At 41.7% G+C, this 25,216-nt stretch overlaps 1 protein-coding gene across 3 annotated transcripts in view; it reads left to right on the top strand.

The window, feature by feature from the left end:
* Positions 1-25,216, top strand: part of gabbr2 (gamma-aminobutyric acid (GABA) B receptor, 2) — a 909,903-nt gene that overhangs the window by 712,058 nt on the left and 172,629 nt on the right. For all 3 annotated transcript variants that reach the window (XM_080208032.1, XM_080208024.1, XM_080208042.1), the window contains exon 8: positions 22,922-22,982. In XM_080208032.1, coding sequence (XP_080064158.1) covers positions 22,922-22,982 — 61 coding nt within the window. The remainder of the gene's footprint in view (positions 1-22,921; positions 22,983-25,216) is intronic.

The raw sequence follows: 25,216 nt of genomic DNA, 5'->3' as shown, positions 1-25,216 counted from the left end.
ATAATTCCGCCCAGAAATGATGTTGATTTGATTCATTAGGGCTGATTCCTCAGGTTTGTGTTTCCGACGGGAGACACCTCACCCAATAAGAAATTGCAAATGGGCTAATGGCAGTTTTTGGTCTGGTATATTTGTGTCAGCTGTGGCTCAGAGATAGCACTCTGGCCTCTGAATCATCAAGGTCCAGCTACAAGACCTGATCGAGATTTAGGTACAAATGCAGTACAGAAAGAGTTCTACACTGTTGCGGGGGTGGGGGGGGGGGAGGGGTGTCTTTTTAATGAGGCAACCGATACAAGAACAGCAGGCTCTCATAAGTAGCAATGTGACAATAACTCAGAAGTCTGTTTTTTGTGAAAATTGGTTGAGGAACAAATATTAGTCAGACACCAGGAATAACTCCCCTGCTCCTCTTCAACATAACACAATGGGATCTCTTAATGTCCATCTGGAAGATGGTAACCCGAAACCACATCCCCTATTACAGCATCGGAACATCAGTCTTGATTATGGAATAGGGCATAAATCCTCAACATTCCGACTGAGGCTAGAGTGCTACTGAGTGAGCCACATCTAGAACTTACCTGATTTCAGCCAAGTGGCAGCAGGTAAACTAAAATTGATTCCTTTTTCTGTTCCAAGATTAGAAAATATACGTTTTACAGCATTTCCACTTCTGATGGCTAGAAATTCAGACTCTGCTCAGATATTGTTGAATTGCCTGTGACATATATTCTCCCCAGACAAATTATTGGAGGGCAACAGATGCCTAGAATCTGTACAGTTCTGAAGGAGGTCATTCAGCCCATCAAACCTGCACCGGCAATAATCCCACTCAGGACCTATCCCCGTAACCTAACGTGTTTGCTCTACTTGTCCCCCTGACACTTAGGAGCAATTTAGCATGGGGTAATCAACCTAACCCACACATCTTTGGAGTGTGGGAGGAAACCGGAGGAAACCCAAGCAGATATTAGGAGAACATGCAAATTCCACATAGACAGTGACCCAAGGCCAGAATTGAATGCAGGTCCCTGGCACTTTGAGCAGCAGTGTTAACCGTTGTGCCACCATGCTGCTCTGAGGAAGGAGAGGATATATTCAGAAAATAATACATTGGCAAGAGAAAAAAAACATTTTATTCATCACTGCTATAAGGGATTTAGCACAACACTTTCTACCTCTGTCTTAAAGAAAGACTTTTAACCTTTCCCTGTCGGGTTTATGGTTCTTCTGGTTTTGAATTGATTGATTTTGAATGCCAGACTTGCTCTTGATTTGTTCCTGCTTTTATTCTCTGGATGTTTAGCATGAGAGTTATAATCCTGGTTACCTCACCTTTATTAAAAGCCCCTCAAGTCTTTGAACATTTCAGGATTAAAAAAAAGCAGCAAATGAAACACTTGGTAGGAACTATTACTTTGATGTTAAGGAGAATCACTAGGGAACATTGGCCTCCTCGTGATTGCATTTCTATCAGTGAGTTTTACTATGTTTCCACTTCAGAAGTCAGATAATTCTATTTAATGCTCAGCTGAAGTTGTTTATTTTTCATTCTTTTATGGGCTGTGGGTATCACTGGTTAGGCCAGCATATACTGCCCATCCCTAATTGTCCTTGAGAAAAATTGGTGTGGTTAGCTGCCTTCTTGAATCTCTGTAGTCCATGTGGTGTGAATGAACCAACAGTGGGTAGATAGGGAAACATTTTTAGAGAGAGAAATTTTTAGAAAAATGCATGTCCTGTATTTAACCGTACATCAGGGTGGTTTTTAATTCATTGCTGGCAGACTTCCCACAGTATAATTAGGGAGAATCATGCTGTTTTCTAATGAAGATTATAGACAAAGTTCAGTGGAAACCTGACATGAAGTAAACATGACCTTATGGCCACCCAGATTCAAGACTAATATAGAATCATAGAATTTTACAGCACAAATGAAACTATTTGGCTCATCGCATTTGCACCAATATCTTAGATGATTGAAGAATGTTCACGTTTCCCGTTACATCGAGGTCAGTAAACTGGCTCATTAAGAGATGTATCCTGTACATGGTTACTTTCATAAATAGGGTATAGATTCCAATTCTGAAGAGGCCTACAGCTTGGAATATGCCAGCTTCACAAATCCAAGGGTGGAAATCCCAAAATTTGTCAAAGTTTCAGGTTCAGATTGAAAACCGGCACATATCTCTCCAGATGCCCAGCCAAGTTTTTACTCCAGATTTTCTGGCATTCAGTGCACAGAGAATCTGGGGACGTGATTTGTGCTGTCACTCCGGTGGGGTGGGGCCTGACAGAGCCAACAAGACTGGCTCCACAGTGGTTGGGGTGCTGCCTTTAAAGGGTGCTCCAATCTGCACTGAAAATAAACACGCCACCACTCCAAACCACCCCCAACTTGCCCCAAGCATCAGAGCACTTCCCTTCACCCACCATGCAAGCATCAGGGCATTCCCATCAATGTTGTTGTGCCCCCATTCACAGCTTTAATCTCCTTATTTAAGGACGGATATAATTGCATTGAAGGCAGTTAAGAAACGGTTCACAAGGTTGACTCCTTGGATGAAGGGTTTATCTTATGAAGAAAGGTTGAAAATGGACCAATTTCTGTTGGACTTTAGAAGATTAAGAAGTATTATTGAAACATATAAATCCTGAAGAGTCTTGATAGGATGGATAAAAGAACAAAGAACAGCACAGCACAGGAAACAGGCCCCTCGGTCCTACAAGCCTGTGCCACCCATTTTAACACACTCAGCGAGTGCCTTATTTGAGTCTTACGTTGCTCGTCGACATTTTTGTCTACCTCTGGTGGAACCCACAATAAAGGGGGTGGAAATTTAGGGAATTGTATGTACGCCAGATTAAGGGAGATCCAATTAAGGGACAATTTATTGACGCCAGTCAGTCTAAAAAGCACGTTTTTGGGACGTGGGAGGAAACCAAAGTACCTGGAGAAAACCCACGCAAGCACGGGAGAATGTGCAAACTCCCACAGAAATTGATCCAAGCCGAAGATCCGACCCCGGTCCCTGTAACTGTACAGCAGACAGTGTTAGTCACTGAGCTGACGTGTTGCCCGTCAATTGGTCCAGAGTAAGCGTATACTAACTGACGTGAAGCACTAGGCAACTCTTGAAGCTACATCCAAGAGCAATCCTCGCACGACCCATCGCGTGCATGCAGCTTGTTGGCCAACAAGGTGGACCGAATCGCCTGTGGATGCAAAAGGAGACATCAATAAACATAAATAGACATACAACGGCTATACAGACAGTGATGGAAGATCCCCAATAGCTCCAACGTAAGTGACGAGGTGAGCCTTGAAATTTGTTGGACGACTGATGGGAATCCATCAATTCCCAGAAACGTCATGGGGCTCTTGATCTTCAACTAGAACATTCGTTTGTATCCCTCCAGCTCCAGTCTACTCATGTGACTATCCAGGTAAGTCTTAAACAACCCTAGCATGTCTGCCTCCACCACCCTATCTGGCAGTGCATTCCAGGCCCCCACCACCCTCTGTGTAAAAAACGTCCCTCTGACATCTGAGTTGTATCTCGCCCCTCTCACCTTGAGCCCGTGACCTCTTGTTATCGTCACCTCATGGAGGATATTTTCTCTTGTGGGGACATTAGAACTTGGGGGCGGGGGGACAGTTTTAAAATAAGAAGTCTTCCTTTTAAGATAGTAATGAGGAAAAATTAACTTAGAATAGTTAGCATGTGGAATTTTCTTCCCCAGAAAGCAATAAAAGTTGGCTCATTGAATTTATTCAATGCTGAGTTAGATAGACAAGTAAGACAAGGATCATGGGGGCAGTCAGGAAAGTGGAATTGAGACCACAATTAGATCAGCCGTGATCTAATTGAATGGTGGAGCAATCTTGAAAGATCGAATGGCCTGCTCCAGCTTTTAGGCTCTAGGTTCCTGTGTTCCAGTTGCAAAACTTGTGGCCTTATTCCCTGCATTATGACAATGGATACACATAAACAGTAATTCACTGGTGCGAAGTGATTTGTGGCATCTGGTGGTTGTAAAATTGATGCAATGTTATGATACTTGCCTTTCATGATTTCTTTCTTGCAGTGCAGAACCAGTATAAAATTTAATAACTGATTTTCCTTTTGATTAGAGTGGTTGATGTCATGCTAGCTGATCTGTAGCTGGAGTACGGTGGCACAGATATGCATTTACTTACATATTGTTTAACTTCTGAAACAGAATTCAGCAAAATTGTTCATTTTAGGTAACAAAGAACAACACAGCACAGGAACAGGCCCTTTGGCCCTCCAGGCCTGCACCGATCATGTGTCCCTAACTAGACCATCCGTTTGAATCCCTCTGTTCCCAGTCTGATCTACATAAGTCTTAAATGATCCTAGCTTGTCTGTCTCAACCACCTTGTTTGGTAGTGCACTCCAGGCCCCCACCACCCTCTGTGTAAAAAATGTCCCCACGTATCTGTATTGAAACACGCCCCGCCCCTTACCTTGAACTTGTGACCCCTTGTGTTTGTCATTTCTGACTTGGGAAAAAGCTTCCAACTGTTCACCCTATCTATGTCCTTCATAATTTTATAAACTTCTATTAGTTCGCCCTTGAACCTCCGTCTTTCCAGGGAAAGAACCCTAGTTTACTCAATCTCACCTCATAGCTAATACCCTCCATACCAGGCAGCATCCTAGTAAACCTTTTCTGCACTCTCTCCAAAGCCTCCACATCCTTCTGGTAGTGCGGCGACCAGAACTGGATGCAGTATTCCAAATGTAGCCTAACCAATGTTCTATATAACTGCAATATCATATGCCAACTTTTATACTGTATGCCATGTCCAAGCATGCCATATGCCTTCTTCACCACCTTTTCCACCTATGCTGCCACCTTTAAGGATCTGTGGACTTGCACACCCAGATCCCTCTGTGTGTCTATGCTCCTGATGGTTCTGTCATTTATTGCATAGCACCCCCCTGCGTTAGATCTACCAAAATTCATCACTTCACATTTATCTGGATTAAATTCCATCTGCCATTTCTCCGTCCAATTTTCCACCATATTTATACCCTGCTGTAACCTCTGACAATCTGCATCACTATCCACAACTCCAGAAATCTTTGTGTTGTCCGCAAACTTACTAATCAGATCAGCTACATCTTCTTCCAAATCATTTATATATCACAAACAGCAGAGGTCCCAGTGCAGAGCACTGCAGAACATCACTAAGCACAGACCTCCAATCAGAGAAAGACCCCTCCATTGCTACCCTCTGTCTTCTATGACCAAGCCAGTTCTGTACATATCTAGCTGGTTCACCTTTGATTCCGTGAGATTTAACCTTTTGCACCAGCCTGCCATGAGTGATCTTGCAAATGCTTTACTAAAATCCATGTAGATGACATCCACGGCCCATCCCTCATCAATCATTTTTGTCACCTCGTGTTCAAAATGAAAAATAATAAACCCAGTCTGGAATGAGAAGTCCTCATGTAACCTGAAATAAAAACACAGGAAGGAATCATAAGTGAAAATATGTTTGGAGCCAGGTTCTGAGAGAGAATTTCTTGGATATCCCAATTACAGAGTATGGCAGCATGACTGTGATTGTCCATTCCTAAATTCCTGACTTAATTTAAATTGGTAGGATAACATTAAGTGAAGGACTGACAGATTGTTCATAAAAGGGAGGTCAGTGGGAGCATCAATTTACTTTAACGCTTTGCCATAATCAACTCTGAACATCATTGTTCGAGGCCTGCAAGCAGGTCATTCAATCTTTTTTTGTTGGCCTATTCTGGGAGATTGAGAAAATAGAAGGAAATTACTCTAAAAAGAAATATCTGTAAAGCTAGCGATGAAGCAATTTCTGCTCACCGATTTAATTCAAGTACCCAGTTCAATGGGAAATAACATAATTTCAAAGTATCAGCTGGACCTTCCTTGATTATTTGGGTTGAATGTTTAACTGCCTTATAGTCATCATATCAATCAGGTGTTTCAGAAAGATTTTAATTGGGCTCTTAGCCCACTGCAGATAATTTGATTCCTATGAACACAATTGGGTTGTGCTGCCAACTAAATTACTCATCTGTCTGCAGCCTTTCCTGCTTCGAAACAATTTTGCACAAAAATGATTATAAATTGACCAAGCCAGTCAAGGTAATGTTCAGTCTTTAGACTGAAAAACCAGCCTCTGACCTTTGTTTGCATTAATGAAAGTCCATTTTTTTCCCTGAAAGATGTTTCTTGACTCAAATGATGTGAAAGCCAAAAGAAAAAAAATACAGATAATTAAAGAGTTTGTGATTTTTCAAGGATTAGGGTTAGCACATTTGACAAGATCAAGAGAAAAATCAAATGATATGGACTAAGATTAATTTTTTTATTACATTACAAAATGTGACAACACTTTAAAAGTACTTAATTGTTCACAAATTACTTTGAGACATTTTGAGGTTATGAAAGCAATATGCAAGTACAAGTTCTTAGTGAGCAGGACAAGCAAAGAGGTCTGACGTTCATAAAATGATATAACTTGGACTTTTTTACTGTATAAAGTACAAGGCAGGAAACACTCATAAGAGATTGGGTCAATGGTTAAGACAGGGCACATGGGAACAGTCTTATATTGTTGTATAAGTTGGAGATGTTTAGATCTTTGTTGTCTGTTCTGTTGCATAAAGCAAAAGCAAAACTAAGACTGGATCACATCATACATTTCCCTTCCAGCAATATTCTGCTGATACCTATTAAAGGCATATTTCAACAAGGTCAACAGAAATTGTGCAGTAAAGGGTTAATAGCAGAAGCATACATAATGTCAATGTGCTAATTGTCAGGTCACATGGCAGCTGAATAAGCGATCTGAATGGGGTAGTGGTTTCAACCTTATGTCGCAATCCAAATGTGTAAATAGTTGTTTTAAATAAAATGTAATGGTTTGGAGAAACTATAAACTCAAGCACCATATGCTAGGAGAGTAGACAAACCCCAAAACTCTTGTTTAGACACAGACCACATAACAAAACATGATGGTAGTGAGTGAAAAATCCAGCAGACTTTAAAACAAAGGTAGAGGGCTGGCAGAAAAAGACATCCTCAAAGGATTTCAATTTGATTAATAATTGGCACATGTCTTAATATACAGTGAAAAGTGTTGTTTCTTGTGCGCTATACAGACAAAGCATACCATTCATTGAGAAGAAAAGGAGTGCAGAATGTAGTGTGACAGTCATCACTAGGGGTGTAGAGAAAGATCAACTTAATACAAGGTAGGTCCACTCAGAAGTTTGATTTTTAAGCAGGCAAGAAGCTGTTATTGAGGCGGATGACCTCACACTTTTGCATGTCCAGAGTGCAAGGGGTCCTTGATTATATTAGCTGTTTTTCAGAGGCAGCGGGGAGTGTGGACAGAGTCAATGGATGGGAGGCCAGTTTGCATGGTGCACTGGGCTTCATTCATGACTCCTTGTAATTTCTTGCGGTCCTCGACAGAGCAGGAGCCAAAGCAAGCTGGGATACAACCAGAAATACTTTCTATGGTGCATCTGTAAAAAATTGGTGAGTGTCTTAACGAGCATGTCAAATTTTCTTGGCCTCCTAAGAAAGGAGAGATGTTTGTTGGTTTTCTTAACTATAGCATCAGCATGGGGATACCAGACAGGTTGAAGGTGAAATGGACACCTAGAACCTTGAAGTTATTGACCATTTCCACTTCATCCTTGTTAACGTAGATGGGGCATGTTCTTCAACACACTTCCTTAAGTCGATAATTATCTCCTTCATTTTGTTGAAGTTAATGGAGAGATTATTATCATCACACCAGTTTACCGGATTCTCTATTTCTTTCCTGTACTCAGTCTCATCATTGTTTGAGATCAAACCCACTATTGTGATGTCATTAGTGAACTTGAAAATCAAGTTGGAGGGAAAATTGGCCATGTACTCATAGGTGTATAAAGAGTATAATAGGAGGCTGAGGACACAGCCATATGGGGCACCATTGTTGAGGATAATTGTGGAGGAGGTGTTTTGCCTATCCTTATTGATTGCGGTCTGTGAGCTAGGAAGTCTAGGACACAATCACAGAGGAAGGAGTCGAGGCCCAGGCCACAGAGTTTGGAGATGAGTTTTGTAGGAATAATGGTATTGAAAATTGAGCTGTAGTCAATAAATGGGAGTCTGACGTAGGTGTCCTTGCGATCCAAGTGTTCCAGGATTGAATGTAGGGTCAGGGAGGTGGTGTCTGCAGTGGACCTGTTGTGGAGATGAGGAAAACTGTAGTGGGTCCAGGCAATCTGGGAGGCCAGATTTGATTCATGCCATGACCAACCTTTCGACGCACTTCATAATGATGATGTCAGAGCCACCAGACAATAGTCATTAAGGCACACTGCTTGGCTTTTCTTTGGTACAGGGATAATGGTTATCTTCTTGAAGCAGATAGGAACCTCAGATTGTTGTAAAGAATGGTTAAAGGTATCTATGAATTCCCTTGCCAGCTGATCCATGCAGAATCTGAGTGCTCATCCGATTACCTGATCTAAGCCAGTCACTTTCCGTGGGTTGGCTTTCGAGAAGATTGTTCTGATATCTGTGATTGTGACCTCGGATGTGGGTTTGGCTGAGACATCCAGAGTGGAGGGCATGCTCTCACTGACCTCTTGCTCAAAATGAGCATAGAATGTGTTGAGCTCTCTGGGGACGGGTGCATCGGTGCCAGTGATTCTACATTCCTTCAATTTGTAGCCTGTTATGTCTTACAAACCTTGCCATAGTCAGTAGGAGTCTGTGTGGCTAGCCTGGGACTCGAGCTTAGTCCGGGATGGCATCTTTGATGGATCTTTGTAGGTCGTATCTGGATTTCTTGTATAGGTCAGGGTGACGACTGGAATGCCTCAGACCTGGACTTCAGCAAGCAGCATATACGCCTGTTCATCCATGGTTTCTGGTGAGGAAACACACAGCAGGACAAAAGAAAATAAAATTAAGACTCAGAAAATCACGAAATAATAGATGCAAGCTAAGACACGGACCAAAGATCAAATAGCAGTGAGCACAGGCACAGAAACAGGAACAATGTCAGGGTCAGCTGAATATGGAATCCATGTGACCATTTCCAGAAAAATTTCAGAGTACAGAAGGTTCACAACAGGACCATGACTGAGACAATGGGAATAAAAGGTCCGCAAAGTGCAGGACTGCCTTAGGATTACACAAAAGAGATCAAAAATGCTAGGTCAGTGATTACTTCTGACAATAGGATCTATGTTGATGACATGATAGCATGGCAGTAGTTAAAAGAGCTTCACCTTATTATGGGAAAGAACTGTAGTGGAGTTCCCCAGGGTACATGTTGGGATTGTTGCTTTTCTGATGTATATTAATGACCTAAGGGCTAGATGGCCTACTACTGCTCCTATTTCTTATGACCTAGAATGCGGTGTTTAGGGCATGATTTCAAAATTTGCAAATGATACGAGAATTGGAAATGTTTTCAACTGTGATGAGGAGGAAATTGTACTTCAAAGGACGTAGACATATCGATGCATTGGGTATAGAAGTGGCAGATGAAGTTTAATGAACAGAAGCGTGAGGTGGTTCCTTTTAGCAGGAAGAATATGCAGAGACGGTATAAAACAAAGTGAGAAACTGAAGGAGGTGCAGGAACAGAGGCAACTCTATGTATATGTACATAAGTCATTGAAGACGGTAGGTAATGTTGAGAGACTAGTTATTAAAGCATTTAGTATTTTATGCTTTGTTAATAGGGCCATTGTGTACAAGAGTAAGGAATACATTTTTTAGGTCTCATCTGGAGTACTGCATCCACTTCCGGGCACAATTCTTAAGAGAGAATTTGAAGGAATTGGAGAGAATAAAGACAAGATTCAGAAGAATGATGCCAGGGATAAAGAGTTGTAGCTACAACAATAGATTGGAGAGGTTGAAACTGTTTTCCTTAAAAAAAAGAAAGCTAAGACTTGATAGAAGTATGCAAAATCTTGAGAGGAAAAGAGATGGTAAATAGTAAGAAACTGTTCCCACTCGAGAGCATCAAGAACTCGATGGCATAGATTCAAAATAATTGGCAAAAGAGGTAAAAGTGATGTGAGGATTTTATTTCATCTAGCGAATAGCTGGTGTCTGGAACAAACTTCCTGGGAGGATTGTGGAGGTCAGTTCGATCCAGACTTTCAAAAGTGAATTAGAATGCTATTAGGAATAGAAAGAAGCGCAAGGTTATGACGAAAAGGCAGGGGAATGGAATTAGCTAAAATGCTCTTCTTTTAGAGAGCCAGTGCAGACTCAATGGAGTGCAGTAGCACAGTGGTTAGCACTGCTGCCTCACAGCACCTGGGACCCAGGTTCGATTCCCACCTTGGGTGGCTGGTTGTGTGAAGATTGCACATTTTCTCCTAACATTGAATGAGAAATGTGAGTTCACCAAACCCATGAACAATTGTGCAAGCCACTGGAATTGCTTAGTTAAAAACAGGAAGTGCTGGATGAATTCAGCAGCTCTGGCAACATTTGTGGAGAAAGAAATTGAAGTAACATTTCAAGTTTGTCTGACCCTTCTACAGAGCTGAAGAGCATTAGAAATCTGGTGGAATCGCAGTTGATTCACAAAAAGCAAAAGTAATCTGAGAATTTTCATATCCAGGAACATGATTGAACTTTAAAGTTTCCTCAGAATGGTCAACCAGTCAGCAAGTTCAAATTTAATAGGAGTCCTTGAGATAGCTTTTCAGGCAGAATCAACAGTGGTATTGCAATGTGGCCTGCAAGCTACTTTTGAAAGATCAAAGTTGTCGGTCCTTTTCTGAAATTTTGGTACATTACAGACTAGAATTACTGTCTTCATAGTAGCAAATGATTTATCTACATGCTTGGATGTAATTTTATTTCAAATGCCGAGAGACTGCGGGCATTGACCAGTCAACTGTGCCTCTCAGTCACTTGCAGAAACTGAATAATGAAATGTCACAGCAAAAAAAAAAGAAGCAAAGGGAAGAACATGAGGGTGCAAAAAATTTTAAGACTGTTTTATGAATTGCGTTTCAAGGTTGAAACATACCGTAAGCCACTGGTCATCGTTCCAAACGTGAAAGAAATTGTGAAGTAACTATTCAGAATTCACATTGATGAGATATGGATCCATCGCAGTGACTGTGCAAGGGAAGTATCAAACAATAGCAGAAATACTGCAATGAATACCATCAGCAGGAACCAGATGAAAGGACTTACACTTCATTGAGGAAGTTGAAGTATATATCCTTAATCGCTGAGCACTCACCAGCTGTTGTGAAATGAAAATAAAACACACCCAGCAATGAGATGAAGAATGTCCCCCAGTCTGAGATTATTGTTTGGAAGGATGGGGAGACTGTATCTCCACCAATCTTTAGCTTGAACAACACAAGCACGCACTGTCATTGACAAATTACTAGTCTTCAACAAGAGAATTTCTTTGGCTTGACATTCTTCAAGGACTTCACCAAGATCATCTAGGAAATGCAAAATATTGTGTGAGAGTACAGCAGTCAGTTGGTGGCCAGGCATTCCTAGCGCTATAGAAGAAATGATTTCTAACTGTCTTACTCGTGCCATAAATAGCCAAGAATCAAAAGAACCACTATTATCTTCTACTTTTCCATCAAGGCCATGAGAGTGCCTGGTAATGGATTTATTTGAATTTAGGAAAAAACCCTTACTTTTGTAATTGACTACTATTCATTGTGGATTGAAGTTTACAGATTCTAAGATATTGTAGCAGAAGCAGTCATCCAATCCCCCAAGAAAATAAATTATGCAACACATGGCACCCTGGACATCATGGTGTCTGACAATGGGCTGTAATTTTCTAATGAACTCTTTATACAATTTCACAAATGAAAATGGAATTGTTCATTTAACCAGTTCACCTCACTATCCTCAAATAAATAGAAAAACGAGAAATGGGTACAGACCGAAAGGCTTTATTGAAGAAAAATGAGGATGTTAATCTCGTTCTCCTAAGCTTTGAAACATCACCACTACAAAATCTCACCACCAAAGTTATTGATGTGTACGAGATTGAGAACACACCTTCCCATATCTAGCAACAAACGTAAACCTAATATCACCATGATCAACCACAGGGGGTAAAACAGCATGAGGGAGAACAGAGAAGCAACCAGGCTTGGAAATTTAATCTCAGCCATAGAGCATTTTAGTTACCAGTGCCAAAGCCTGGGAAGAGAGTAGAAGTCCGAGACCAATGGAAGGTATAATCCTTGAAAAAACTCCACAATCAAGATCATACAGGATTGCGAAAGATCAGGGTATCATGAGGAGAAACCACAGTGTCTCAGAGAGAAAGCCAATAGAAGCTAATTACTCTGATTTTTTTTTTATTCATTCATAAGACATGGATGATGCTGGCTGGCCAGCATTTATTGCCCATCCTTAGTTGTCCTTGAACTGAGTGGCTTGCTAGGCCATTTCAGAGGGCAGTTGATGATCCTGATGAAGAAGAGGACTGACAACAGGCTCAACAGTCACTCAGGAGAAGATTGCTCACATAAACAGAAGGGTGAGTACAGAATGTCCACAACCTCATATGGAGATCAGAATGGGATCAGAGAGATTGATCAGGATATCTCAGAGATTAAGTCTGAGACTTTGGATGGAGATGTAGGAGGTTGTGTATATAGATGGGATAAAGACTTAGAGGTGATGTAGATAAAGAGTTAACACTGGAAGCCAGAACAAAGTTGTTGTAATAATGATATCAGATCATAGAGAAGTAAGAAATCTGGAAAGAGAAATTCCAACTTTGTGTAGAGGTAAAAATTTGTAAATACTTGCTATATATAAACAGAATCATTGTTTTGAGAAACTACAGATTTGAGCAGCACATGCTAGGAAAAAACTCTTGTCTAGACCCCAATCACACATCAAAACAGAAATAAAGTCACTCAGTGGGCCTGGTTTTACCATTGCGTTGCACCCATTTTCGGATGCGAAAATGTGGCAAAGTCGGGCATGACGCCATTAACGCGATTCGCGCCTGCATCCATGCAAATGCCCACTTTACCAAGGCCCGAAAATGGCCACGATCCGATTTGCATCCAAACTGCACAACAGCAGTTTAAATATATTTGCATGTATTTAAATTGAATTAACGGGCTGCCCGCCCAACTTTACCAGCGTTTCCCCTTTTACCATTGCGTTCGCATGCCCAGATTCAGCGCGAAATAGACTTGCTCGGCAAAGGTCTGTTTCAGGCACTCCAGCTTCTGAAGAGGTAAGTTCAGAGCTTCCAATGGCTCTCTGACTCAGATCGCAGGTGGAAGAGGGAGGGGGAGGCGGGCCAGATCATTCTCTGATGGGGGGTGGTGGGAGAAGGGAGGCCTGATCATTTTCTGGTGGCGGGGGAGGAGGAGACGGGTCAGGTGTATCTCTGGTGGGGGGAGGGAGGGTGAACAGATCATTCTCTGATGGATGGGGGAGAAGGAGGCCAGATTGTTGCCTGGTTGGGGGTGGGGGGGAGGAGGGCAGAGGGAGGCCAGATTGTTGTCTGGTTGGAGGGTGGAGGGGGACAGAGGGAGGCCAGATTGTTGTCAGGTGTGGGGGGGGGTGCAGGAAGGACAACTGCTACTCTGTGGATGATCAGCAGGGGGAAAGGGAGGCAGAGGGTCGTGATCGGTCTGGGTAGCAAGGGGGTGGGTGGATAAGAGGAAACAGTTATGTTGTGAGGGTGAGGTAATGTCTATGGGGCCATCATTCCTGCTTTTCACTCCCAGGCCTGCTTTATCTGCTTTTTATGGCCCAGGAATGATGTGACAGGGGCACGATTTTTGCATCTTTTTCTCACTGCACATGCGCAGTTCAAAGCTGCGATCATCCAGACCCGTGTTTTTTTTTCAAGCTAAGAGCATATGGGGGGTGCCTGAGAACAGACTTCCAAGTCGGACCTGAATTACACCCAGATTCAGCACTAAATGAAAATGGTAAAATTGGGTACTGTGTGTCAATTTATTGGTTTCAATTGACTCCATAGATTATCAACATTGTCAGTGATCAGTCTTGGAATATTTTTGGAAATGAGAATTATGCCAAAGAACTGAAGGATGATGGAAGTTAGATGTGTTAAAAAATGTAGAAAAGGATTTGTTTGGAATTATATGACATTTAGTCCACCCTTGGTATTTTCTATTTGTAGCTTTTTTTATTGCAATGCTGTTGGGTCATTTTTTATTGCAATGTTCTTGGGTCAGTTTTAGATTTGTTGCCTAGACACAAAATCAGAAAAATGGATTTTGTGACGTCTACGATACTTCCAACTGACCTTTTGGGTTCAGTTATTTTGGGCTGTAATGAGGTCAGAAGTTGATTGTTCCTGGTGGAACCCAAATTGAGCAGTTAGCAATTTATTGTTCTGAACAACACCATCCTTCATTCACTGATGATGGAGAGGCGGCTAATGCAGGAGTAATTAATGGGTTTATGTTGCTGTTTGTGGAACAGTGGGTAATTTCCGCACTGCCAATGTCGTAGCTGTACTGGTATGGCATGATGGGATTTAAACTCATGTCTCCAGAGCATTAGCCTGGGTCGCTGGATTACTTAGTCCAATGACATTATCACTGCACCATCATTTCCCTGCTGAACTTGAGTTTGGAGCACTTTATCATCAAACCTGCTATTTGTTTTTGTATTCAGGCATTCTCCCTGGATTTGTGTACTGCACAGCTAAAATAACAACATTTGGAAAATTTAAGCTGATTAAGTGGCTTGTTAGCTAACTGACAAGTGCTAAAAGTTCATTATTTTGGAAGCTTTATGTTTAACTGATTTTTTCATTCACATGATTTTATCCATTAGTGCTGGAATTATACTTTGCAAAATTATACATTCAGGTGTTTTCATTGGTCAATCACATAGCAAGTAGAGACTGGCATATTGAGTCGACGGTAAAAGTTTATATCTCAAACCTGACCCCAGCCTGTCAAATTCCAGTCTTAACAGAAATGTTGGGCATGGCAGACTACCAGTACACTGTCAGGAGGTTAGTTGGTGGGGACTCAGGCAGCCAATCCTCTTGCAAGAAGCTGATTAGAATGCTGACAGTCATGCCAATTGCAGAAGGTAGGTCAGGAGTGGTGATGCAATGGGCGGGTGTGAGAGAGCAGAGAAGGTAGACAGTCAATCAGGAAATAGATCAAGGTAGGTGGAAGGAATGGGTGCATGCAGACCATCTATTGTCAGGAAGTGGGTTGCATGCTTCCATTTTATCAGGGTTTTAAGTTTTATCTCAGTTGGGCGTGATGCCTTGCAGTTTATTGGACTTTAATTCAAGTGGATCTTGGTACTTTTAAAGTTTTCTTACTCAGAACTCTCCTGTAATTAATGAGTTTGAATGGCTTGGCTTCAATGTCAGGTTTCATCATAGTGATATTAGCTTCAAAGCAGTCAGTATTTTCCACTCTTGCTTCTCATTTTTGCTGAGTGTGGTATTGTAGATGGTATCTCAAAGTATGCTCCATTTTGTTTCTGCACGCTGGCAATGCTAGAGAGCATCCGTTCAGTTGTGGAACTGTTGGTTTTGTCTTTGTAGGCAATATGGCTAATACTGGTAAGTGGACATCATTTCTGCTTTCAGTGAAAAAGTTTCAAGTGCTTCATCCTAACTCTGGTACACACAGTGGGCAATCTGAACCAAAGTCAGTGCTGTGGTAGAATGTCTGTTAAGAACATTGTTCATGGAGTCAGGTCCGATAATGATCAGATCCAGCTGGTGCCAATGGCCTGATCTCGGATGTCTCCAGGACACCTTGTGGCATGGTTTATTCTGAAAGAAAGTGTAAGTTTAAAAAAAGCTCATGAAACATTTCCCGTTGTTAGATCCAGCATCCTCTGAAGTGTTACCCTAGGGCTGTAATGGTCCAATGTGCTGCCATGAGGAGGTATGGCTGAAGACACACTAATGGAGAGGCTGTGTACTGGCAGAGAAAGACTTATACATTTGGTTCTTCTTTCACATTACTGCTAACCAGCAGTGGAGACTGAAAATGAGAAGCAAACTAGCACACTAAAACAAGAAGCATGCTAACTCACCCACATACTAAACTCATCACATCAACCTGTTGGACACACAAGGTAAGCACTGAAGATTGATTCTTTTCAGAGCCCCTGGTGGGCCTCACAAAGTTGAAGACTTCAACCTTCTGCCAGCCCTACTTTTTTCCCCTGAATTTTGACTCCGTTAGTCTGCTCAGGAGTCCAATCTTTCAAGTTGCTTCTTTTCATCCTTTTCCTCATTGACTGCTGGGAGCCATTCCTGACTTCTGCTGTCAGCATCCACTCCTGCTTGTTGGCCAGGAAGTCAGTCTGGCCAATTAGTGGGCAAGTGTCTACCCAAAACAACGGCCTCCACATCCTTGGCCTTGTCAGATTTTTTATTTTTTTTTTGCTGGCCACCAAGGTCCCTCACATCCTCCTATCTCCCTGATAAAATTTCTCCTTATCAGGAGATAAAATGGCATTCTCTTATTAAATCAGCCTTTGGAAGTATAAGGACACAATAGGCAATGTCATACTATTCATGAATAATAATTTTTTTGTGCACAATCACTTTTGTAAGTTTATTTTCTCTCACTTCAAATATCTCTTCATTGTGATTCTAGCAAAGCGTCCCTACCTGAAATAGTAACTTATTTTTTCTCTTTTCAGATGATAATGGTTATTGTGTATTTACATCAGGTTTTCACCTTTTTTTAAATCTTTACCTCAATTTTAAATATTTCAGCAGCTTGAGACAGCCTTACAAAGAAAGTCAATTTTAGTGGAAGAGTAATATAGATTGGAGCTATGAGAACAATTCCTAAACTCTGCCAGTAGTATTTTAGAACATAAGGGTTATTCAGTCATATAGTGAATAGCATTGTGTCACACTTCACCATCTTTCATTTTGTGAGAAAGAACTTTTATTACCTTCAGTGAAATCTCTTTAGACGCGATATTATACTAGGCCCCATTTCGTCTTTGTTAATTGATGTTAAAATCGAAAGGAGCACCCACTATGTGTACAAATCTTTATGTTCTTCTGTATATTTACAAAGAGTAAATTTCTGATACTTCAATGAAGCTAAAGCTAGATTCATGCTGTTTTTAAATTGATAATTGCTTAAGTTGATAAATTGATAAACAGGTTCAAATTCTATCCAGCTAATGTGTCAAATGACTAATATATCCAGTAAATTATGAATTAACCACCCATCTCTAGAGTGGAAGCTATGTACTTTCAGAGACTTTGACTCAGGAAAAACAGCTATCTAACTAAATATTTTATTTTAGCTACTCTAGAAACGCACATTACTTCCAACTGATAGGACAGTTAGGACTTTAAACTAATGTGGGTAACTCCCACTGTCTGTGAAACTTGGGGTTTACAAGCCTGGTCATAATATTTATTATATGAAACTCCTCTGTCCAATATTTAAAGAAGTTTCTGTTTGGACCAGCAGTAACATCCATTTCTGAGACAAATGTCTGTGCCTGTAAACCTCACTTGAAAATATATTTTAAACTGAATGTGGCATTATTGTCAGCACCAATTTTGAGAAGAAGTGTTAAATTAAAGCCCCCCATTTCCTGTTCATTTGGCTATCAAATGTTCTTTGGCAAAGTTGCATCAACCCAAAATTGTCAAAAAAATTAATTGCCTATTCATCTCATTTCTGGTTTGTGAGATTGTACACAGTACAAAGTGGTTATGATATTGCTTCTAGAGAATGGAGAAGTATACAAGAGCCTGCAGTTGACGTTGGATGGCTTATCTGTATTTCTTGATTAATGTTAATACTCATTTATACCCATTTGACAGTCACTATATTTATAAATATCAGTGTTTTTTTTTTGTTTTTATTCCAATTCAATCCAATCGAGTCCAAGTTGAGGCATTCCCGATCCAAGCTGACAAGACAGGGCTCTCACCTCTTGTCTTGGGCTTGATCTACATGATCCAAGCTGATTGGAGTAGGCACAGCTCCTCCTCCAAGGCTTGATCTTATTTGCAACTTAGCCAAAAAGCCAAGATGCCACTTTTAAAAATTGCTTCAAATGAAGCTAAAATATAACCTAATGACTTCAACCAAGCACAACGTGCCAATATAACACTTGATCTTAGCCAAAAGGCCGAGTGTTAAGTATCACAAACTATGACTCATACACTGGACATGTGTCCATTTGTATCATTTTGAAGGTAAAATTGTACAAAGCTATTGCTTCATTTCCACCACCGTTTTTCGCTTCTAAGTTAGTATTGACTTGATACTTTAATTTTCTCTTTATTTTCTCTTGGTCATCTATATTTAATTAACAGATGCTTTTCAAATAAAAATATGGTCCGAAATATTCTAGGTTGGTAAATTGACAGATTTTATCCCTGTTCTATGCTAAATTAACTGATCTTAGTCAGGATAATGTCAGGACAGGTGGTGCAATTGTGGAACAGCGTAGAGAATAATCAGATAATGCTGGAAATATTCAGCAGGTCTGGTAGTGAGTGGAAAAGGAAACACAATTAATGATTCAGGTCAGTTCTCTGTTCATCTCTCCACAAATTCTGCCTGAACTGCTGAATGTTTCTCGCTCTTCAGTTTTTACTTAAATTCCCAGCAGTATTTTGTTTTTATTAGGGAATAATTACCCAACTTTACCACTCCTAATGGCTAATCACTGATTTGTAGTGGACAGTTTGCAAGTGTGAATGGGAATTATAATGCTATGCCATTGCAGTGCTTTTTTTTTAGTGCAAAGGTATATTGGAAATGAGAATTTAAACCATTTGTATATGGTTTCCACAAATCTTGAACAAAGTTATAGCAGTAGATCAGAAAACTTCATAAAATGTTTATGTGATCCATCACTTTGGTGTTAAATTTTAGTCATATTCAGTTTTAGACTTTCTTATGCACTTACATGCAACACCTCATCGACAGCATCAAGGTCATTTATTGATGTTAAAGAAAATGCATGTTTTGGAGTAAATGACTCCCATAATTAATCATTTCAGAAGAGCCTGTAACTTTCTGGTCCTGCAGCAGCAGATTTGAGGCGTGCCCCAAACATTTGCTGGGGAATCCCCCTGGGAAGTTCCCAGGTAAGGGTTGATGCATCAATTGTCCAGAAGCATTATCTGGCATAGAATTATAGAATCTTTACAGTGCAGGAAGAGGCCATTTGGCTCATCAAGCCTGCACCAACTACAATCCCATCCATGCCCTATCCCTGTAACCCCATGTATTTATCCAGCTAATCCTCCTGACACTAAGGGGCAATATATCAAGGTCAATCCATCTAATATGCACATCTATAGACGTGGAAGGAAACCGGAGGAAACTCATGCAGACATGGGGAGGATGTGCAAACTCCACACAGGCAGTCACCTGAGGCCAGAATTGAACCTGGGTCACTGGCGCTGAGAGGCAGCAGTGCTAGCCACCATGCCGCCCTGGACAATTGTCTCGTAAACTCAGCTGCACTGGGAATAAACGGACAAAGTGATTTAAATTGCTAAAGTAGGATGGTTCTACAAATGTTACACTAATGGTTACTCAGAAGAGTTAGAAGAAATAAAAACACGGGACACTCATACGCTGCTCACCAAACTCTCTCCCCTCACGCACTAAGCAATCCTCCCAATGTATTCCCCAGCCCTGATCCCCCTCCCCACACAGGATTCCCCAAGCCCCATACTTAACCCAACCCAAGCACCCCACCCCAGCATCATCTGTCTCAATCCATCCTCTGCACCTCAGCCCCTGACTCAGCCTGGTTGGATCTTATCCCCTCCCCACGCCATGACTTATTTCAAGCTCCCCCAATCCCTCCACCCTGAACCAACCGAGCTGGACACCACCTGATCTTATCAGGCCCAACTGACCTGACCTGCCCCCTGACCCAAACTAACCCACTGCCCCCACCTCTCCCAACCCAGCCAGACCCTGTTCATGACCTGACCCAAGCTGCACCACCTGACTCGACGAGACCCTGTCACCAACCTGACTCATCTACCCCCCCACCCAATGTCCAGCACAACCTAAATCCCTCCCCCACCCAAGCCCCTTATGTCTGGCACTATAACCACATCCCAGTATTTCCCACCCATAGCCCCCTGACCCAGCAGGTCTACGTCTGACACAACCCAAACCACGCCCCCCCCCCCTCCCAAGATATGACCCTATCCAAACTCTCCAAGTACCAGCATCCACCATCCCAATGTCCGTTCCTCCTCCCTCTGACGTCTGGCATCATAATGACTGACCACCCTCAATATCTAACACTCTCACCCTTCACATTCCATCCACTTACTTTAGAATCTTATCTTCTCCTGCTTGTTATTTTCAATGGGACCTTTAAACTCACCTGCTTTTACAGCAGCTGTAAAAAAAAGAGCATGCCTTCCTTCACTTCAATTCTTTTGACTCCAACACTGGAATCAGGAGCCTGCTGGTTTCTTGAATCTCACTGGGTCTGAGTCAGGAAAGTTGGGCGAGACAGGCACTAAATACATTTAGCACAGGAATGTGGGTGTGGAGTATCAATCTGAAGCTGGTTGGGCTGATTCTTCAACCTGATTCATTTGTTGTCTACTAATTGGCATAACGTGGAGATGCCGGCATTGGACTAAGGTAAGCACAGTAAGAAGACTCACAACACCAGGTTAAAGTCCAACAAGTTTATTTGGTAGCACTAGCTTTCAGAGTGTTGTCCCTTCTTCAGGTGAATGAAGAGCTGTTTTCACAAACAGGGCATACAAACAGGGCATACTGTGTGCCTGTTTGTGAACACAACTCTTCACTCACCTGAAGAAGGAGCAGCGCTCTGAAAGTGCGTGCTACCAAATAAACTTTTGGACTTTAACCTGGTGTTGTGAGACTTCTTACTGTACTACTTGGCACCCAGGTGTCACACTGAATCAGTTGTCAGATTAGGGCAAGTTTCCACTACAAAGCTCAGAATGGCAATATTTTCAGCATTTTACCGATACCCTTGATAAAAATAGTTAATGTAACATCACAGCTCTACCTCTATTCGTGAAAGCCCATGATGACTATCTTCTATTTAAGTCAGTTTTCACACTGTTGGCACTTACAGTAAGAAGTCTCACAACACCAGGTTAACGTCCAACAGGTTTATTTGGTAGCACAAGCTTGCAGAGCGCTGCCCCTTCATCGGGTGAGTGGAGGATTGGGTCCACAAACGGGGCATATATAGACAGAGATTCAATTTGCAAGATAATTGTTGGCACTTAGACTGAAATATAGTTACTCTGGCAACCTGGTAACTGTGTCACTTTTACTGAATCAGCCACCAGGATAGGTATGAGGGTGGGGGCCAGACAGGGCTGATGGTGGAAATGAGAGGAGGCAATCTGGGAAAATGGAACTAAAATTGGATGACAGTGGGCCCAAGATTTTTGCCTTGTTTATTATCATTTCATGATTTCTTCAACTCTTGTCTTGTTTATTTGTTTTTCCGCTCAGGCTTACCTATTCAAAGCACAATATTGGCTCAGATTTTAGAGTCTGCTGGGAGGAACAGCTGTCAGCATTCACCTTGCTGACAGCTGTCTTTTTTTTTGCAAGCTATAGAGTGGAGACTTGCTCTAATCTGACATCTGATTCACTGTGACACCTCTAGAGGACACCTGGGTGCCAATTAGTAGGCAACAAGTGAATCAGGTTGAAGAATCTGAACAAGAACAGAGGGTGACATTTTCACTCACTCAAAGCCAATTTAATTACAAAGAAGGATATGAACAACAGGAAGTATAAATGAGATTTAAACCATGTACTCAAACTGGAATAAAGATTGGGGAAGTCAGGTAGGATTAAGAGAGAGATAAACAAGACTGTCAGAAAAAGTAAGAACAATATGGGGCAGAATAGCATAATGAGGTGGGAAATATGAGTGAGAGGTGAAAAATCGGGTTCGTGCCCCATTTCTCGCCTCTCCTGATATTGCCAGCCCTATTCTGTCAGTGAAATCAGCCTCGTGCCTGGGAATACTAATGTCATTAACGTGCCCAGGAGGTAATAGTCTAAGCTCACCAAACTCATGGGTCCATATGGGTGAGCAGGGACCTAATGTGATGGCTCACCAGCTTGGCACCTGGGCACTGTGTACCCTAGCACTGTCCAACAGTGTGTACACAGCATACTGGGAGATCAGGACACCTGCACAATGGTGCCCCTAACCGTGTGCATCCGTCTTCCCGGCATGAATAGGCTCCACACTCCTACTGGCAGGAATTGCACTGGCTGCTGTAAACTCACTTAACTCGCTGGAAAACGTGAGAGAAAACCTCCCATTTTCTTGCCTGTTTGACATTTAGAATTTTTTAGAGAAAATTCTGCCCACTGTTTTTTTCAAATTGTCGACAAAATTGACTTCTGTAGGAATGATATGCCTCACCTGTAATATTAATATTCAGGGTCAGAGAGGTTATTTGGCTGTAATTATCAATTATCATTGTATTGCACATTTAATTAGACTTAAATATACCAAACCTCATTTTTTTACAGCATCTTTACTGAGACACTAGTAGGCCTTGGATGTCTTTCAGTATTGAGTCTATCAGCAAGGTCTACTACCTGGCACCTGTGGAGAAGCGCAATATCTCTGAGAGCATTATTTTACCACAATGATATTCAACTGATATTTCAAATTTGTTGTTGGAAAATCTGCCTGGAATCAGTGGGTTGGTTGTGAATGGATTACCCTTTGGAATTGTTAATAGTTACAGCTTATGAAAAAATATGGGGATGTTTTTGGACATAAGCGGCACACTAAATCCACATTAAAACTTCTTAGATAAAGTTGTAATATGCTCCACCATTTTGAAATGATCTTATCATTTTGTTGACAGGGGCAAGTTGTGTTTAGAAATGGAGAGCGAATGGGGACTATCATATTCTCACAGTTTCAAGGTAAGCTGAACAGTGTGTGATGCTTTCCCTGATCACTTTTTTCCAAGATTGTATTGTTTCAGAGCACCATCTAGTTAAACATTTTCTGCTATTGTCCACCAGCTTCCATGCTCCCCATGAAAGGCACTGGGTACATATCACAATCTGAGATCTAATTTTATTGTCATTTTGTAAAAATGATCACTTTTCAGGATTTAGTTTGACTTTCATTGATTGGTCTGGCCAGGGTTTTTAGGATGGTAGAGTTTCCCTTCCTGCCATCCAAAGAGTCAGCAGGGAACACATCCCCAATGACTCTTCCTGCTCCAATGAACAATAATTGTCTGTAGTTGGGACTTCCAAACCTAAATCAGGAGGAAGTCCTGCCTTTGAGAGCTGCTCGGCAATTTGATTGGACAGGATTGGACTGCAGCTTTACAGGATTCCAGGTAAAGGTAAGCTTTTGGGAGGGTGGGGGTAGCGGGGGGGGGGGGGGGGGGGGGGGGTGGCATGGGGTCACAGGACTGGGAGGGTAGGGGAGGCCTGTATGGGTGGACAGTGAGGGATTGGGGTGTTGCTGGAGAGGCCAGAGGTAGGGGGTCCCAGTGGTTACTGGACCTAAAGGGGTAGGGGCCTACAGTTTAGGGAGGGTTTCTCATGGAGGCAACTCCACTCTACTTCCCACCAAGGCCTTAACCTGATTATTTTTGAACTTCCTCTATTCTTGGAGCCCCTCCCGCCAGCCTAAAAATTGAGGCTGGGTGAGAAATGGCCTCTAAGTGATCAATAATTGGCCATTGAATGACCTCACCTGAAGCAAGGGCAGAGCATTAAATTCAGTCCTATGTTTATATGGAGGGCAAAGGAGGTCAAGAAAACCTGACTGATGGTATATGAACACATAGGACTCCATGATACTGGCCAAAATCAAACAGTGAAGAAAAATCAAGATAAACAAGTAGAAAACAGTGCCCCTACGCCATATCTTGCATTAGTTAGGATTTCCTTCCTCCATTCCAGTAGTGACAGTTACTGCTTCGCCACGTGTGAATGATGGTGAGGATGTGAATGAAAACCTGCCTGGTTTCCCTGCCTTTTGGCACATGTAATCCAAAGTCTAACACTTTGGTATATAATCGTCATACTGCACTGCTCGAGACTGAGATACATGGGTGCAGGGGTGTTTAAAACTTCGCACCACAGCAACTGAATATGTCTCTGCTTGATCTTAATACCTTTGTTTCATAGAAACATAGAAAATAGGAGCAGGAGGTGGCCATTCAGCTCTTCAAACCTGCTCTGGATGAACGACTGTTCATCCAACTCAATAGCCTGATCCCACCTTACTCCATATCCGTTGATCCCCTTTGCCTCAAATGCTATATCTAACTACTTGAAAACAATTAATGTTTGGTCTCGACTACTTTCTGGTAGTGAATTCCATAGGCTGCCCATTCTCTGGCCAATTTGATTGGGCAGAAGAGAGTTCAAAAAGAATTAAGAACCACCTCTGCTTCAATGAGGCCACTGCCTAGTTTGCTTTGATTGCCATATGCTGCTAACATTGCCATGGAAGTAGTTTGTACCACAGAAGAGGAGAATTGTCATAAATGAAATAGTGTTTTTTGTCTTCTTAAATGGTTACCATCAGGTAAAACCACACAAATTGAAATTGTTAAAGTCCAATTTCCTTCACTATCACTTAACTATAAGACTTTACTAAATGTGTCAGAGTATCTGGGAAGGGATTTGTCATACTGACAGGAATATACAGGCCTTCAAGCTTAACATTTGACAGCAGCCTGATGGAAGAGATTATGTGCTCCCACTCGCTTATCTAAAGTCTTGGGATCCCTTGTCTATATGCATTGTGCTGGTCATTTCACATGATTTTTTTTCTTTTTTGACCAACTAGAAGCAAGAGGTTATTCAGGTTATCTCAGCAAATCTTCTGTTAAAATTTCTACGGCTTATAGATTTAATGGAGGGCTTACATTAATACGGTGGATGCTCAAACATCCCAAGTAGCAAAATAAAACATTCTCAAATCCTACAGGATAAAAATAATTCAGGGAAAAGGGAATAAGAAAGATGATAATATATATTAATGCCACTTGGCCATTCACTAAGGCCCCAGTGGCAGCTAGTCACTTTTAGCCATGTTTATGTTTTGGTACAAATGGATATCTTGAGTCTGTGTGGAGAGACAAAAATCCTGCACCTATGACTTAACCATTGTTACTGGGTTTGTGAAA

This window comes from Carcharhinus amblyrhynchos, chromosome 2 (assembly GCF_965287045.1).
Source record: "Carcharhinus amblyrhynchos chromosome 2, sCarAmb.v2.hapA, whole genome shotgun sequence".
Taxonomy (NCBI): domain Eukaryota; kingdom Metazoa; phylum Chordata; class Chondrichthyes; order Carcharhiniformes; family Carcharhinidae; genus Carcharhinus; species Carcharhinus amblyrhynchos.
Note: the sequence above shows the minus strand (reverse complement) of the source record. Positions and strands in the feature narration are given on the sequence as shown.